The sequence below is a fragment of the Vidua macroura genome, chromosome 2, assembly GCF_024509145.1.
Source record: "Vidua macroura isolate BioBank_ID:100142 chromosome 2, ASM2450914v1, whole genome shotgun sequence".
Taxonomy (NCBI): domain Eukaryota; kingdom Metazoa; phylum Chordata; class Aves; order Passeriformes; family Viduidae; genus Vidua; species Vidua macroura.
The window spans coordinates 285,482-301,874 of record NC_071572.1 but is presented as its reverse complement, the minus strand read 5'-3'; the positions used below and the strand labels follow the sequence as shown (position 1 = coordinate 301,874).

The following is a 16,393-nucleotide window of genomic DNA, read 5'->3' as shown; positions in this document are numbered from 1 at the left end:
AAACACAATGTGTGTCTCCAGATTTGAAAAAAAATATGAAGTGAAGGAGCTGTGGTTCCCACCCTGTGTGAGTTATTAAGCTGACATTTTAACCACCTTGAAATATAAATCTCCCTGCTCGGCTGGCTAATGCCCCATTAGGCACGGGCCCCTGGCCAGGAATGGTCCAGCTGGTGATTCATTGACTTGGGGACATTTCCCTGGGCAGTTTGCTCCTGACCTGGCCACCACATCCAGCCAAGGAGCAGAGCAGAGAGTTCAAACCTGCCTCCTCCACCGTGTAACACCATTCTGGGAAACCCCCAGGAGCAGACAGATCCACAGAGCCATGGAGTCACAGAACAGTTTGGGCTGGAAAGGACCTTAAATCCCATCTCATCCCACCCCTGCCGTGGCAGGGTCACCTTCCACTGTCCCAGGCTGCTCCAAGCCCCACATATTGACAAATCCAGGCAGCAGCTCAATTGTTCTTTGAGCTGCCCACAGCAACGTGCTCTCCTGACACATTTTCCTTCTCACAGCTCCATCTCCTATCGAAAATTACATGGCTGCTCTGCGCAAACACTCTTTTTTTCTTTTTGCTAAGAAAGCCAACGCAAACACGAACGCTCTGAGGACATTAAAAAGCCCAGCGACACGAGCAGCTTTTGTACCAGCTCCGTTATCTCCGCTGGTAGACAAACAGCCTTTAATGAACAGACTTTCATTTCCCCTGTGCCCGTCACAGGGTGCCACCTTTGATCAAATCAGAGGAAAATAAAGAAAAGAAGACGTGTGTTGCAAAAGTGAAAAACTTTTGGGGGGTTTGATCTGAAATCATGAATCTGTCTCTTCCCCTTCTCTTTTGAAGTCGTGGTAGCATTACTGGTGTGGCTGGAGCAGGGTTGGCTGGTTGGCTGGCTGGGTTGGTCTCAGCTCCTGTGCATTCAGGTCTGAGCACACCTGGTGTGCCCTCGGCTCCTGCCCTCCATCAGGAGCGTGGGGTTGATCAGCCCCAAGCAGGATGGCCCCACAGCTCCCGCCCTGATGCAGGGTACAGCACTTCATGGAGCATTTCCTGGAGCTCAGACCCTGGCAGAGCCGTTCCCAGGGGTCACCACCCCCTCCCAGTGAGACACCTGCAAGGTCCAGGTGTGCAGCAGTGCTTTCCCCGCCCTGGGCAGTCTGAGAGAGCTTTGCAGCCCAGGCAGGCTGTGGGATTGGCAAGTGCTGGCTGCCCTCACAGCCAGGGCAAAGGGACATTCTGCAGACATGGCTGACCTGCTCCATGTCAGGAGTAACATCAGGAGCACACCGGACCCTTCGTGGGGCCTCACAGGTGACACAGGGCAGACCACCCCACTCCTGGCATCGCTGTGTGGAGCCTCCAGAAAGGGCTCCCTAACCACCACAGCCAAAACCCTGGCTGCTGCCTGGATGAGGCAGAGCTGTACTGGCCAAGACAGAAAGCATCCCTGTGGGATGTGGTGGGTGTAGGAAACCACTGTCCCTTTGCACACCACTCTAAAGGCTGGAATTGCATTTGGGAGTCATGGTTCAAGGGAACTGTTTCCCTCAAACACAGGACAATAAAGCCTTTCCCAGGCTCTCAGGGCACTTCAGCAGGGAAACTCCTTCAGCAGCAGGCAGTGCCAGGGTCCCTCAGCAATGAGGGCAGGAGGACGTACCCCTCTGTGCCATGGTGAGCAGCGTGGTGCCCACGCAGCCGTGCTTGGTGTGCCATGCTTCAGTTTGGCAACCAGCAAGGTGTTCGTGGTCTGGACACTGCTGGAAAGGTGAAGGAACAGGCAGAAATGAAGCTGTAGGACAGCAAACATGAGCTGTAGCAGGTGACAGTGAGTCAGCAGGTGTAAGTGCCTTGTTGCTTCTCAGCTGAACCTACCCGGTCTCTGCCAATGAAGGAAGCTCAGGGGAAGCAGCTCCAGGAGAAGCCAGCAGCAGTGAAGATGCTGATGAGCCAAGCCCACGTTTCCAGAAATCACACCACCTTCGGCTTCCCTTGAAGCCCTTGGGCAAAGCGGTTCCTCCAGGCCAAGAAGCACTGCAGCCTTCGGTGCTGCTCTCCGGAGCCCATCCCGCATCCCCCTGCCCTGCTCAGCACCTGCCCCCCCAGCTGGGGCAGGGACACTCCCCCGTGGGGCAGAGGAGGCGGGTGACACGCTCCCGGATCTGCCTGGTCCTCACCCCGTAGACAATGGGGTTGAGCATGGGCGGCACCACGACGTAGAGGTTGGCCAGCAGGATGTGGACGTGGCTGGGGATTTGGTGGCCGAAGCGATGCGTGAGGAAGGAGAAGAAGGCCGGCACGTAGAACATGAGGATCACGCAGAGGTGGGAGCCGCAGGTGCTGAGGGTTTTGAGGCGAGCCTCGGGGGACGGGAGGCGGAACACAGCCCTGAGGATCAGCGCGTAGGAGACGGCGATGAGCACGACGTCCAGGCCCGAGGAGAGCAGCGCCGTGGTCAGCCCGTACCAGACGTTGGCCCTGATGTCGGCGCAGGCCAGGCGGGCGATGCCCATGTGCTCGCAGTAGGTGTGGGGCATCACGTTGTGCCCGCAGTAGGGCAGCCGCTTCAGGAGGAAGATGGGCGGGAACATGATGCAGAAGCCGCGGGCCACGGCGGCCGCGGCGATCTTGCCGATGGCCGAGGGGGTCAGGATGGACGCGTAGCGCAGGGGGTCGCACACGGCCACGTAGCGGTCGAAGGCCATGGCCAGCAGCACCGAGGACTCCACGATGAAGCTGAAATGGGTGAAGAACATCTGTGTGACGCAGGCGTCGAAGGAAATCTCCCTGGCACTGAACCAGAAGATCGCCAGCATTTTGGGCACGGTGGTGGTGGAGAGCAGGAGGTCAGAGAGGGCCAGCATGGCCAGGAAGAGGTACATGGGCTCGTGGAGGCTGCGGTCCGTGGCGATGGCCAAGAGGAGCAGCAGGTTGCCGAGCACGGCGGTGAGGTACATCAGGCAGAAGGGGACGGAGATCCAGATGTGGGACTCCTCCATGCCCGGGATGCCCGTCAGGACAAAGGTGATGGGGTCGAAGCTGCTCTCGTTGAGCTCGTACATGGTGCTCCCGTGCTCGGGGTCGGCCTGACTCAGCTCTGTGCAGGAAGGAGAAGGGATAAACCACCCCTGTGAGCCTGCAGTTGCCCGTGACACCTGACAGATGCTGCAAATCAGGACACAAGTGACAAGGCTCCTGCCTTCCACCCCCAGGGGTTCCCTCACTGTGTTTTGTACAAAGGACCCTGTTTGTTCTGCCAGTCTTACAAAGTGTGTCTGGAAGGAAAAGATCTCTCTTCTCCCACTGCCACTGCCAGACAGGTCAGGCCTTTTTCCAGCTCTGCTTTATCCACTGCCACAAAAACCTTGTAAAAGTCATAGAAATAGTCATAAAGTCACCCTCAGCCTTGTCACAGTCAGTGGCTCCATCTGTGAGCACACACACAGAGCTGTGTCTGTGCTGGGACTCCACGTTCCTCCAGGGAGGTGAAATGACCCAGTTTCTCACCCTGCTCAGACCAAAGTTCCTTGTAAAATCCCAAATATAGGAATAAATCCTTCCCCAGTATCGATGCTGGGCAGTGTCTGGGGTGTGACTGACATCCAGCTGGCATCTGAGGGCTGTGGCCACCCGTCACATTTCTCACTTGGAACCCCTGCAGGCACTGGAAGGGGCACCAAGGTCACCTTGGTGCCTTCTGTTCTCCAGCCTGACTCTAGAGCAGAGGGAGCCCTTTCTTTTCCTGCCTTTTGCCTCATTCCTTTTCTACTCCTTCTTTAAGAGGGGCAAAGACCTGGTGGACTGCACAGAGTGATCCTTGGACAAAGAAATTGTGGCCCAAAGCAGAAATACCCCAGAGAGACAGCCCAAATGCAGAGTTCTGCACTGATGCTGGGCCCTGGCACTGTTCCAGCCTCTGAGCTCAGTTTTCCCCTTTCCTGAAGTGCTGGGGCAGCCTGAGCTGGGAGCACCGTCCCATGACTGATCGGCCTGAGGGGATCTGTGAAGATTTGAACAGTGCAAGCCAGCCAAGCTGCAAATCCTCCACAAAAGCTTTGCCATGAGAAGGGCTTCGAGGAGAAGGAGCACCGCAGGACTGCTGGGTTTGTGTGCTTCCCCCATCTTACCCCCAGCTCCCATTCCCTGTGTAGGCTCCATCATACATTAGGAAAGCTCCAGGCCAGGGCTGGGATGGAGGAAAAGCAGCTGGATTCGGACCAAAGATAAACCTTCCCTGCTCACAGCCTGATTTGTTGCAAACAGCAGGTACCCAAGCCAGACGTGTTTGCATTTCTAAGTGCTTCCATTAAGGACTCTCAGCTCCCTGAACCAAAAGTCCGCAGCTAAAATATGGCTCAGGACAGAAAAGACCTTCAGGTCATCGCAAATATTTGTCCAGTCGCCTCTTCCACTTGCAGACCCACATCACCCAGGTGAATCAAGCCAGGATGGGTCTAGAGCAGGGGATTAAATCAGCCTGGGAGCATTCCCAGGCTCCAACACCAGCCAGTGCTACTGTGTGTGGGCTACAAAGCAGCTCAGCAAGGCTTTCCACCTCCACTTCCCAGAAATATGGAAATCTATTCCTCTCACACACCACTGTGCTTCCCTTCAGTCTTTTCAACAGAATCACTGCCCCAAACCCCAGCGTTTGACAGAAAATGACTCACCAAGGGCCAGCCCCGCACTGGGAAGAGGAACCGCAGCCCCGCGTGGGGGGAGCCCAAAGCCCCCTGTGCTGCCAGGGCAGGTGATATCGATCCTTCCCCCTCCACACCTCAGAAGAAGCATCAGTCCTTGCACCTGGGGAGGTTTAAATCGCCGGTGCATTAACCATTAACAGCAGTTAACACTCCCGGGTGAGGCATTTCCTGCTTTTCCAGCATTTGCATTGCAAGTGATTTTCCTCTCTCCCTGCAGCGCCGGACCCTGGGCCGGGCAGGTGAAGAGCTGAGCAGGAGGTGGGCACAGCCTGAGCACTCCTGGGATCCAGAGCATCATGGATGTCCGAGAGTTTTATCCGCAGCGGGTGAAAATTGTCTCATTCCACTGCTGGAACCTCCCATTCCACAGCTGGTCCCCTCCAGCTGCCAGCTCCCCTCTGCCACCCAACCCCAGCCCATGGGCAGTGATCTACCGTGGTCATTGTAATTATCGTGAGGATCATTGATCAAATCAATAATCTACAGAATCATCATTAGGAAGGAATTCTTCCCTGGCAGGGTGGGCAGGCCCTGGCACAGGGTGCCCAGAGCAGCTGGGGCTGCCCCTGGATCCCTGGCAGTGCCCAAGGCCAGGTTGGACACTGGGGCTGGAGCAGCCTGGGACAGTGGAAGGTGTCCCTGCCATGGCAGGGGTGGCACTGGGTGGGATTTGAGGTCCCTCCCATCCCAACCCAGTTGAGATTCTGTGATTCTGTGACCTCTAGGACCATCAAGTACAAAAAGTATTGTCAGAAAGTCAATACTGAGCGTCCTGCCCCACCCAGAGACTCAGTCCCAACCCCTCCTTCCCCATCCCTCCTTCACCCTGGGACACATCTCCCTCCTCCCCCAAAGACACAGCTCCTGGAGCATCGAGGAGCGGGAGGTTCTGGTCCTGCAGAGGGATCCTGGATCCAGGAAAGGCTCTGACAAGGCACCATCACTCCTGCAGCTGCTGTGGAAACGATCAACAGGAGCCTGGCAATTACAGATATTGGTGTTTTCTCTCCTCTGCTGCCTCATGCATCTTGAAATGCAGCTCTTGGATTGGATTCCCCTGGCTCCAGGAAGGGTTTGGGTGATGCCGTGAGCTGTCCGGGGCTGCAGCTGGAGCTGGGCTCCCTCCAGGGCGGGCTGGCTCCTCCTGCGGCAGAGCCGTGCCCAGCCCCGCTGCCAGCACCAGCCTCGGCGTGCGGCAGGGCAGGAGTTGCACAGGAAATCTGTCGGTTCAAGGCTGATGACTCGGGAGATGTGAAAAATGCACACTTTATGATTGGCTTTTCGCAAATATTACAATGAATACTATATGTGTAATGTTAGAAAGTTATGCTGTGTTAATTCTCTTAAGTAGTGTGTTAAATATAGTTTTAGGTTATAACATAATGTTAAAATAGGAACTCTGCAATGTAAGATATCTTTTGCTAGCTTAAGAAAAGGGATAAGATAATGAAGAAACTCTTCACCCAGAGATAACAGCGACAGGGCACATAAAGAGTTACAGCCTCCTTATCAGAAAAGACAAACATCCTTCCACCTCCTCTCCATCTTTATGGAACCACCAGGATTAAGGGGAAGAAGTTGACAAAAACCAGGAAAGTTCTTAATTTGCAAGGAATTTATGCATCATGTATGAGATGTATGAATATACAACAGGCTGTTGCTTTTAAGGGTTATTCCTTTGTTCACAAGGCATGGTTTTGGCAGCTTAGTGCCCAAAAACATCCGGACATCCGAAATTATTTGCTTTTTATTGTCTTGTAATTGTCCTAACTCTAAATTTTTATTACTCTATTTGTGTTACTATTTTTATAACCATTTTATTATTATTAAACTTCTAAAAATTCTAAAATCAAGTGATTGGCGTTTTTTTGCAGGGGGTTTTCTCCAAGCTTGGTGATTCTGTCATTCTGCGGAGCAGAACGTGCTGCTGCTGAGCCCCCAGCGCGGGGCTCGCACAAGGAGCTCCGGGCTCCCTTCCTGCCACAGGCTCTTCCCCCCGGGCTGGCTTCAGCTCCTCCCTGCCCCGAACACCCCAGAGTGGCCCAGAGACACCCTGCACAGCCCTGCCCACCGTGAGCCACATCCCAGCCCGCAGCAGCGCCCTTCAGGGGGTGCAAAAGGACCCCGGGTCCAGCCCGGCACAAGGATGGAGCCCCAGAGGTGTGTCGGGGTCCAGGACACCCCTCTGGCTGCCCTGGCTGGCTCCAGACCCTGGCAGGGGTCTCAGGGACCCTGGCAAGAAGTCAAAAACACCTGTGGCTTCCATTTTAGCCCGTGGAAAAAGCTGCCAACTCTGTGTGAGGAATTAAAAGGCACAAGGGTTTGAGTGGTGTGATATTTGAACTAACACAGGTGGAAAAACAGAATTTTGGGGATTTTAGAATGTGATTCAGGGGTACAAGATGGAGTAATCTGGGCGTGTCCTGACCTTCTTTTCCCTCGTCTTGTCCTCTATGTCTTGGTGTGATGGTGGCACTTTTCTCGTGGTTCAAGGTAGAGATTCACAGTCTAACACGGGTGATGGGAATTGGTAACAAATTGTAAACATGCACACGTAGTTTTGAGTATATAAGGTGGGAGCCACCCAAGGCTCGAGGTCAGACTGCCATGGCCTCCCTGCTAGCCAGAGCTCAGCAGGTCAGAGAGAGAACATATAGATAAGGAGAAATAAACAACCTTGAGAAGCTGATCCTACGCATTCAGACTTCTTCTTTGGCTGCTTGGGCTGGGAGAAAAAGGACTTTTACAATCTTGGGGTCATCCCAACACCCAGACCCCAAGACCCCACCAGACCCCACCACTCTGAACCCCCCAGGACCTCCGAGGGTGGAAAAGACCTTCTCAGTCACCAAGTCCAACCTTTGGTCACCCCCTGTGAGAGCACGGAGCCCAGCTGCTGCCCCAGCACTGCCAGGGCCACCATGGACCGTGTCCCCAGGGGTCACACACATAAAGGGGGTGAGGGGTACCTGAAGGTCTCCAGGTCCAGCCACAGCAAGGGAAGGAATTCCAATGGGAAAGTCCCTGGCTGGGGAAAGGCTGACTCAGCGCAGCGAATATTGTCACCAAAATGGCAAAGAATTGCATGGAATGACATGGAATTACACATAATTGCAGATGATGACATGTAATTACCCTCCTGACTCACGCTGCAGTGACAGCTGTCCTGCTCTGCCTGGCACAGGGCTGGGCAGCAGCTCCCCAGAGCTCCAAAAACAGCAATTCCACCCAGGAAACTCCCCCAGCTCTGGGCTGGGCAGCCTGCAGCTGGGAGGGAGCTCCTGCCTGGCACAGGGACCCTCCAGCTGGGCAGAGGAGCTCAGCAGTGGGGTGAAAATGGGGCCAGGTCTGCTCTGCCCCATCAAAACAATCCCCCAGGGACTGGGGGTGCCCCAGGAGTGTGGCTCACACAGGCAGGGAACAGCCAGACCCTGGAGCTGACCGAGGCCACGTGGGACAGGGACATCAAACCTGAGCTCGGGCTCCTGGGCGGGCGCTGGCACGCCCTGAGGAGCCCCATGGAGCCACAGACCCCCCCCACTGGTTTTACCTGTGCCGCTCTCTGATGAGGGAATTGTCCAAGCACATCCTCGGTTTGGATGAGCGCAGCTCCTCACCTGCCCCACTCTGTGGAGGGGCACAGCAGCCCTGGCACAGCAGCCCTGGCAGCACCCTCCAACCCCTGGTGCTCCTGGTGCCCAGCTGGTGACACCAGAGCTGCCACTTTTGGTGCTGTGTCTCTTGCAAAGCCACAGATCTCCTCAGCACAGTGGCCATCTCCTCGGTCCATTTGCCATCTCCTCAGCACATCAGTCCATCTGCCAGGACATCTGCAGCAGCTCCTCCCCAGCTTTGGATCGGTGTCTCCGGTGCCCAGTGCCACCCCTGCTCTGTCCTGTGCCTGTCCCTGAGGGTCCCAGGCTCCTCCCTGCCCCAGTCAGGACCCAAAGGCTCATTTCCCTGGCAGGTTCTGCTGGAGTCTCCATCGCTCCGTGTCTGATCCCACACAGGCACTGTGCCAGCCCTGGTCCCTGCACTCCTGGAGCTGAAACAGCCCCACAGGGCAGGGATGGAGCAGGACAAACAGCCTGCGGAAATTCTGGGGAAATTCTGGGGAAATAGGGAGTGATGGAGACTGACTGGCCATGGGGCCATGATGTGGTGTGGGACAGGGCTGGACAGCCACAGCCCAGGCAGGGACAGGGATTTCCAGCCAGGAGGCAGCTCCAGGAGGGAGCCCAACACATTGTCACTGCCACAGGCTGGGCGTTAAGTGCCTGGAGCTGGGCTTGGGAGCAGCTCTCCGTGGGACCCTGCAGCTCTGGGCACACACAGGCTGGGACAGGTTCGGGTGCTGCCCTCGGGTCCATCCAGTGGAGCACGGGTCTGGAAACAGCCTTAGCTGGAGCCAGGTGCTCCATCCCATGGCCTGGTGGTGAGGGAGGAGCTCAAGGGGACCTCAGCAGGCCCCCTCCCATCCTGAGGGCTGAGGCTCTGTCAGATGCAGCAGAGCAGGATGCTGTGGGATGAAGGAAAAACCCCTTGAGGACCCGACCCTGCTGCGCTGCCTTGAGCAGTAGCTGAGGGATGATAGATGTGGTCCCAGGAGATGATGGACGTTGTCCCCAAAAGATGATGAGTATTGTCCCCTCTCTGCCCCAGGAAGCATTTAGCAATTCCCATCATGGGACCTGAAGTGCCCTAATCCCAGAATCACAGAACAATTTGGGTTGGGAGGGACCTCAAAGCCCATCCAGTCCCAGAGGTGCCAAGGTCAGTCCAAGGGTGGCCAATTCCCACTTTGAGGCAGGGAGAGCATGTGGAGTCCCTTCGGCAGTGGGAGCAAAAGCAATCAGAGGAATTGAGCTGCCTGGCAGGGGAATTCATTCCAAAATGTGCCAGCCTGGAGATGAGCTGACGATGTGAACCCTCAGGTAATGGAATGGGGGCTTTGTTCCATGCTGGCAAGTCGGGGCTGGCTGAGGACCACGGCCAGGGCACAGCCACCAGCTCCTGGGCCGTGGATCATGCCAGGATGGCTCTTCTGTGCCAGGCTGAAGCTCTCTGGAGCCATAGATCGTGCCAGGCTGTCTCTCCCATGCCAGGCAGGGCTCCAGGGACATGGATTGTGCCAGGCTGGCCCTATGCCAGAGCATCCTCCCGTCCCCACAGCCCCAAAGGCAGCAGTTCCTGCTCTGGAGCAAAGGAGAAAAAGGACAAAGTGCCCCACGCCTGCCACAGGAAGGGGGTTGGTCCCTCAGCTCTGACACTGAAGTTTCTGTGATCTTTTGGCAGAAGGTAAAACCCTGGAGTGGGGAAATGGGAGTCCCCAAGGGGACACAGATCACTGCCCTCACCATTGCTGGGAGCTGCTTCCCCGAAAAAACCCAAATCCAGCAGCTCTGGGTATGTCATGAGGGTTTAGGAGGGATTAGGAAGGGATTAAGAGGGAAAGCTTCTAACATGAGCTGTCCCTGTGCCAGTTCTGCAGGGGCAGCAGGGTCATCTCCGGGACACACCACTCCCAGCAGGGCTCAGGGCAGGGGAACACAGGCCACCCCCAGCTCAGACAGCCAGTAAAATCAGTTTGGGGTTAAAAACAGGCTTGTTGGGACCATTCATAGGGGAGGCATATTAGCCAAATAAATCTGCTTAGGGGAGTGAAGGAGGACTAATCACTTCGGGATGAAGACCTGGGATAATCTCCCAAGGAGCAGATAATTGGGCATTAAGGTGTGGGGGACATGGGCTCCAAGCAGCCTGTGGTTTGGTCCTGGCCCTTCCCCATGGGAACTGTGGGGGCAAACACCACAACCCTCAGTGCTGCAGGGCCCGCGGGGCTCCCCTGCACCGGACCCTGGCTCCACCTGGCAATGGGCACTGAAGCTTTGGGAAGCCTCAGCCACACGCTGGCCCTGCCACAGCTGTCCCAGAGACACCCAGCACCACCAGGGCAGCCCCAGACAGGTGGGAACGAGGGGAGGTGGGACAGGGACCGTGAGGATGGGCCACCAACGCGAGACTGCACAGAGCAGCCTGAGCACCACTCACCTGCCTCTGACGCCAGGTAAAGGCGTCCCTGGGCTGGAGTCAGGGACCCAGCACCCCCAACGCCCCAGAGAAATGTCCCAGTGGCATTTGGCCCCAGGAAGGGTCAGCCCAGAACAGCTGAAGGTGCTGAGGGCACAGGAGCTGCCATAGCCCAGGGCACAGCCCTGTCACAGAAATCACCATAAAGGTGGGTCTGTCATGGCCAGTGCCCCCAAACCCCCCCAGTGCTGACCGAGGGTGCAGCTGGGCAGCGCAGGGGGATCCTGCACCCTCCTGGAGCCCCCCAGGACACCAGGCTCAGGTAACCCAGGTGCAGCACACTGCTGCTGCCCCCAGCCCTGCCCCGGCCTGGAGCACACGGACTCGGGAAGGAGCTGGGTGTGGACCTTGTCCCCTGCTGCAGGACACACAGGGCTGGTGGCACCTCCAGTCTGGGGGGTTTCAGTGCTGGCATGGCCCACAGGGCGGTGTTGGGGGCAGTCAGCTGTCCCCACTCAGGAGCTGGGGGTCTCACACAGGCAGGCTCCCAGGGAATGGCTGATGGATGCCCTGTTCGTGTCCCCTTTCCCCCCACACCATGTGTTCCCCTTTAATCCCGGCTGGAGGAGCTTCATGCCCAGGGCAGTGACATCACCCCAGGCTAAAGCTGGGAGTTGTTCCCGAGACCAGGGTGGCTGGTAGGGCACAGGGCTCCAACAGTCCCCGTGTGTCCCTTCCAACTCAGGCTGAACCCCATGGATGAACCCCAGTGCACTCACGGCACTTCCTGGCACTGGACACCATTAAGATCCCCCCAGCCAACTGGAAATTCTCCTGTTGTTATCCCTGGACACCAGCTCCCACATCCTGCACTGCTCCCTGTGCAAACATGTGACAGTGCCGTGGTTCTGGCAGGACCAGGAACCAAGGCAGGGATGCCACCATGCCCCAAAAATCTGAATTTACTCGGAATTGTGTGAACTTACCTCAAACGCTGAGCTTTCCTTCAGGAGTCTGAGCACAAAGAGCAGCTACAGCTCAACCCTGGAGCTACAGCTCCAGCCCACAGCCAAAGGTGCGGGGCTCACCCGGAGCAGGTGGAGGCAGCCAGAGGTCATGGAATCAGTTTGGGTTGAGGGACCTTTAAAGCTCATCCAGTTCCAGCCCCCTGCATTGGCAGGGACACCTCCCACTAGACCAGGGTGCTTCAAGTGGCATCCAACCTGGCCTTGGGCACTTTGAGGTGAAGGTGACACCGCCAGAGCTGGCCCCAGATGCTGCCACCAGTGCTGAACCACTCATTCCTGCTGAGAAGGACCCTCAGGGCCACACCTGCCCCTGTCACCACCAGGTGACTTCAGGGTCTGAATTATTACCAAACCCACACCCAGCACCTGCTGCAGCAGCACTGGGCAGGCAGTCACAGCCCAGAACAAACCACACTGACCTGGGACACGGCAGGTGACAAGAGCAGCTGCAGTGTCCCCCTTCTGCCATTACCTGTGCCCCCAGCACCACACACCAGAGCTGACACGTCCCAGTCTGCCCTGCACACAACTCATTTCAGCTCACACACAAGGAGCTCCACTCTCCCAACATTTATTCCTCCCACACCTGTCCCCATAGGTGTCAGAACTTCTGGAACTGTTTCTTGGTGCCTGCAGCCTTGGTCACCTTGAGCACGTTGAAGCGCACGGTCTTGCTGAGCGGGCGGCACTCGCCCACTGTCACGATGTCCCCAATCTGCACATCCCTGCAATGACACCTGGGCCTCAGGGCGCTCCTAGGGCTCACCTGTCCCTCAGAGCCGCCCAACCTGGCTGTCCCTGCTGGGACGGGCCGTGCCTGGAACCTGCCCCGTGGTTCAGTAATGCCAGTGGCATTGTCAGCAGCCCCGCAGCCGGGGACTCTGCAGACCATCGTGAGTTTGAACATCATGACCCGTGAGCAGGCTCCAGGCGAGGACGGGCCTTGCAGCCAGCCACGTCCTGCCCAGGCGTGGGGACAGCCGAGGGACGCAGGCACACACCTGAAGCAGGGGGACAGGTGCACGGACATGTTCTTGTGGCGCTTCTCGAAGCGGTTGTACTTGCGGATGTAGTGCAGGTAATCGCGCCGGATGACGATCGTGCGCTGCATCTTCATCTTGGTCACCACACCTGCGCCAGGGCACACGCACCTGAGACACGAGGGGCTGGGGGGTCCGAGGGGCTGGCAGGGATCGCTGTGGCACCGGGCAGCAACACGGCCCAGCTCCAGGAATCTCTCCTCATTCACCGGCCGCTCCGTGCCAGCCGCGGCCTCCCCGTGTCTGGTACGAACCCCATTCCGGCTCTTCTCCGGGCCCTCCCAACACACTTCCTAACGCCCCCCACACCGCCAGCTCCCGTCCCACCCCCAGCACACCCGGTCCTGTCGCCTGCATCAGGAAAGCCATGAGGCAGTGTCGTCAGGCCCGCGTGGGCTCGGCAGACCATCGTGAGATTGGCATCATTTGCGGCTCCAGGACCGGGGCAGCTTACAGGGGCCTCGGGGGCTTGGTTACCTGGGTTACCTGCCCCACGTCTCCCACGGGACCCCTCTGGGGATGTTCCAGCTCACCTGAGAGTATGCGGCCCCGGATGGAGACGTTGCCAGTGAAGGGACACTTCTTGTCGATGTAGGTGCCCTCGATGGCCTGCAGGGACAGGCGGGCGTCAGGCGGCACACGCAGCCCCTGAGCCCCCGGAGCCCAGAGAACGCTCGCACACCCAGGTGGGGACAAGCCACCAGAGGCCTCGAGTGCAAGCAGCGCTGCCAAGGCCAGCACTGACCCCGTCCCAAAGTGCCACATCCACACCAGGACCACCAGGGCCCCCAGCCCTGAGCCCAAGCCCCCTCACCTCCTTTGGGGTCTTGAAGCCCAGCCCCACGTTGCGGTAGTAGCGGGGCAACTTCTCCTTGCCCCCCTCGCCCAGCAGCACTCGCTTCTTATTCTGGAAGATCGTCGGCTGCTTCTGGTAGGCGCGTTCCGTCTGGGGCGGGGACAGCGGGGGGTCAGCGCGGGGCGCGGCACCGGGGGAGCCGGGCACCGGGGGAGCCGGGCACCGGGGGAGCCGGGCACCGGGGGAGCCGGGCACCGGGGGAGCCGGGCCCCGAGACCCCCGGCGAGGGCGACTCAGCCGCGAGTGAGCCCGGCCCGGGGCACCGAGACCCTGCAAAGCCCCGGGCACCCAGACCCTTCCCCCCAGCCCCGGACACTGGACCCTCTGCCCTCCCCCAGACCTCGGGGCACCGAGACCCGTCCCGAGCTCCGGGCACGGAACGCTCCGCTCGCCCCCCCCGTGCCTGCGGGCACCGAGATTCCGCCCGCGCCCTCCTCCCACCTGCCCGACACACGGCACCTCCCCGCAAGCACTAAAACCCCGGGGCACCGAGCTTTCCACTGCCCCAAAACCTCAGAGCACGGCACCCTCTGTCCTCCACCGCAACCCCGGCGGACCGAGAGCCGCCCCCTCCCCAAAATCCCGGCGAATCGAGACACCCCCCCCTCCCGCACCCCCTTCGCTCCACCGACCCCGGGGAACGGGTCCCCCGCGGGGAACGGGCCTCCCCTCCCACACCCAGATCACCCCCAGCGCCCCTCATCATCCTTCCCCACTCCCTTAAGGCACCGCGCGCCCCTCCCGCACGCCGCCCCACCGCCTCTCCCGGGTCCGGACTGTCTCTCCCGGGTCCGGGCCGCCTCTCCCGGGTCCGGGCCGCCTCCCCCGCGCCCCCCCACCACCGCTGGGCCGGTATCACCCCCTCAGGGGTACCCCTGGGGCTATCCCAGGGCTGTCCCGGGGCTGTCCCGCGGGCCCCGCGCGGCGCCCACCTGCGTGTCCGCCATCTTGGCGAGCGCGGCCGGAAAGAGGCCGCGGAGCGCGCGGGGCGCGGGTTAACCCGGGGGCGGGGCCAGGGGCAGGAAGTGACGCCACGCGGTCGGTGTGACGGAGCGGGGGGAGGGGCCGGAACAGCGGGAACGGCTCCGGAATTCCGGAGGAAACCGGGAACGGAACGGCGCAAAACCGGGACACGGAACGGCGCAAAACCGGGAACGGAACAGCACAAAAGCGGGAACGGAACGGCGCAAAACCGGGACACGGAACGGCACAAAACCGGGAACGGAACGGCGCAAAACCGGGACACGGAACGGCACAAAACCGGGAACGGAACGGCGCCCGCAGCCCGTGCAGCCCCAGCTGTGCCCCGTGCCCACCTTGTCCCCAGCCCAGAGCTCTGAGTGCCACCTCCAGGGGACACCTGCAGGGATGGGCACTGCAAAGCTCCCTGGGCAGCCCCTGCCAAGGCCTGAGCAGCCTTTCCATGGGGAAATTCCTGCTGCTGGCCAAGCTGAGCCTGCCCTGGCCCAGCCTGAGGCCGTTCCCTCTCCTCCTGTCCCTTTTTCTGAGCCCTGTCCCGGCTGTCCCCTCCTGGCAGGAGCTGTGCAGAGCCACAAGGTCCCCCCTGAGCCTCCTTTGCTCCAGGCTCAGCCCCTTCCCAGCTCCCTCAGGGATTCTCCAGCCCCTTCCCAGCTCCCTCAGGGATTCTCCAGCCCCTTCCCTGCCCTGGACACGCTCTGGGAGCCCCTCCCTGTCCTTCCTGAATTGAGAGACCCAGAACTGGACACAGCCCTCGAGGTGTGGCCTCAGCTGTGCCAGCACTTCCCTGCCTTGCCGGCCCCGCTGTTTCTGATACAAACATGACCTCCTCTGGGGCAAAACCCCAAAGAGAGGAGAGGGAGCTGGTCACAGATCACTTGGCAATTGTGAAAAAGGCTGGAACTGCAGGTGACACAGGCTGCACCCCCAGCTCCAGCCTGGGCTGGCTCCAGGTCCCTTTGCTGGTGGCTGACGTTGCACACTGCTAGGGACAAGGCTGGACTGCAGCTGACCCCACGCTGCTCCCCGGAGTTCCTGCACCTGCACCGGGGTCAGCATCGTGCAGCCGGAGGAAAGCTGAAGACACTGACTGGAATAAACACACGAACTCCTGGCTCAGGAAATCCAGACCTTCTCCAGTCACTGTTCCTGCAGGTCACAGAGCCAGGGGGTGCTTGGGACAGAGAGTGGAGTCGTGGCCCAGACGGCTCGGTGCCCCCAGAACGCCCAGCAGCCCAGGAGACACCACTGGGTATCTCCAGCACTGGGGCTCCATCCCCTTCAACCTCATCCCACCCCATCCCCATCCCATCCCATCCTAATTACCTGCAGCTCCACCCTCAGCCCAGCAGCAGCAGGAAACCTCTGGGTGAGTGTAGGAATATAAAAAGGTAAAAGACACTTTCTAAAGCTGAGAAAGGCTGGGAAATTTCTAAACCTTCTCATGGGAAGCTAGGAAGAACCAAGTGAATACATTTATATTTATCATAAGGAACAGGAAAGAACAAGAACTTACTGATAGCTCAAGATGTGAAAAGTCCTAGATATATGCTTTGCAAAGATAGAAAAAGTTTCTATCTTAAAGAATGAATTATTGTGTAGTGTTTGAGGTTCATAGAAGTCCTTTTGTTAATGTTAAACCCACTGGGGTCCTTTTCTTATTGGTTAGAGTAAAATGACTTTACACCTTTTCTTTTACACTGTTGGTTCAGAGAATATGTAGAAAAAGGCTTTGCATGGGCTGCCATGCT

At 58.6% G+C, this 16,393-nt stretch overlaps 2 protein-coding genes and 2 non-coding genes across 4 annotated transcripts; all 4 read right to left on the bottom strand.

Annotated features, from left to right (window-relative positions):
- Positions 1–408: 408 nt before the first annotated feature.
- LOC128822370 (olfactory receptor 52B2-like) lies at positions 409–3,104 on the bottom strand. Its single transcript, XM_054004070.1, has one exon. It carries the CDS (start codon positions 3,067–3,069, stop codon positions 2,095–2,097), a length of 975 nt encoding a protein of 324 aa, XP_053860045.1. The 5' UTR covers positions 3,070–3,104; the 3' UTR covers positions 409–2,094.
- A 9,219-nt stretch (positions 3,105–12,323) lies between these two features.
- Positions 12,324–14,704, bottom strand: RPS11 (ribosomal protein S11). Its single transcript, XM_054004203.1, has 5 exons — positions 14,597–14,704; positions 13,623–13,754; positions 13,342–13,417; positions 12,770–12,899; positions 12,324–12,493 (listed from the first exon to the last, which is right to left on the bottom strand). Exons 1-5 carry the CDS (start codon positions 14,609–14,611, stop codon positions 12,370–12,372), a joined length of 477 nt encoding a protein of 158 aa, XP_053860178.1. The 5' UTR covers positions 14,612–14,704; the 3' UTR covers positions 12,324–12,369.
- On the bottom strand, positions 12,596–12,683 carry LOC128804418 (small nucleolar RNA SNORD35). Its single transcript, XR_008436056.1, has one exon. It is a non-coding gene; the product is annotated as a small nucleolar RNA SNORD35 (small nucleolar RNA).
- On the bottom strand, positions 13,156–13,239 carry LOC128804419 (small nucleolar RNA SNORD35). Its single transcript, XR_008436057.1, has one exon. It is a non-coding gene; the product is annotated as a small nucleolar RNA SNORD35 (small nucleolar RNA).
- Positions 14,705–16,393: the final 1,689 nt, after the last annotated feature.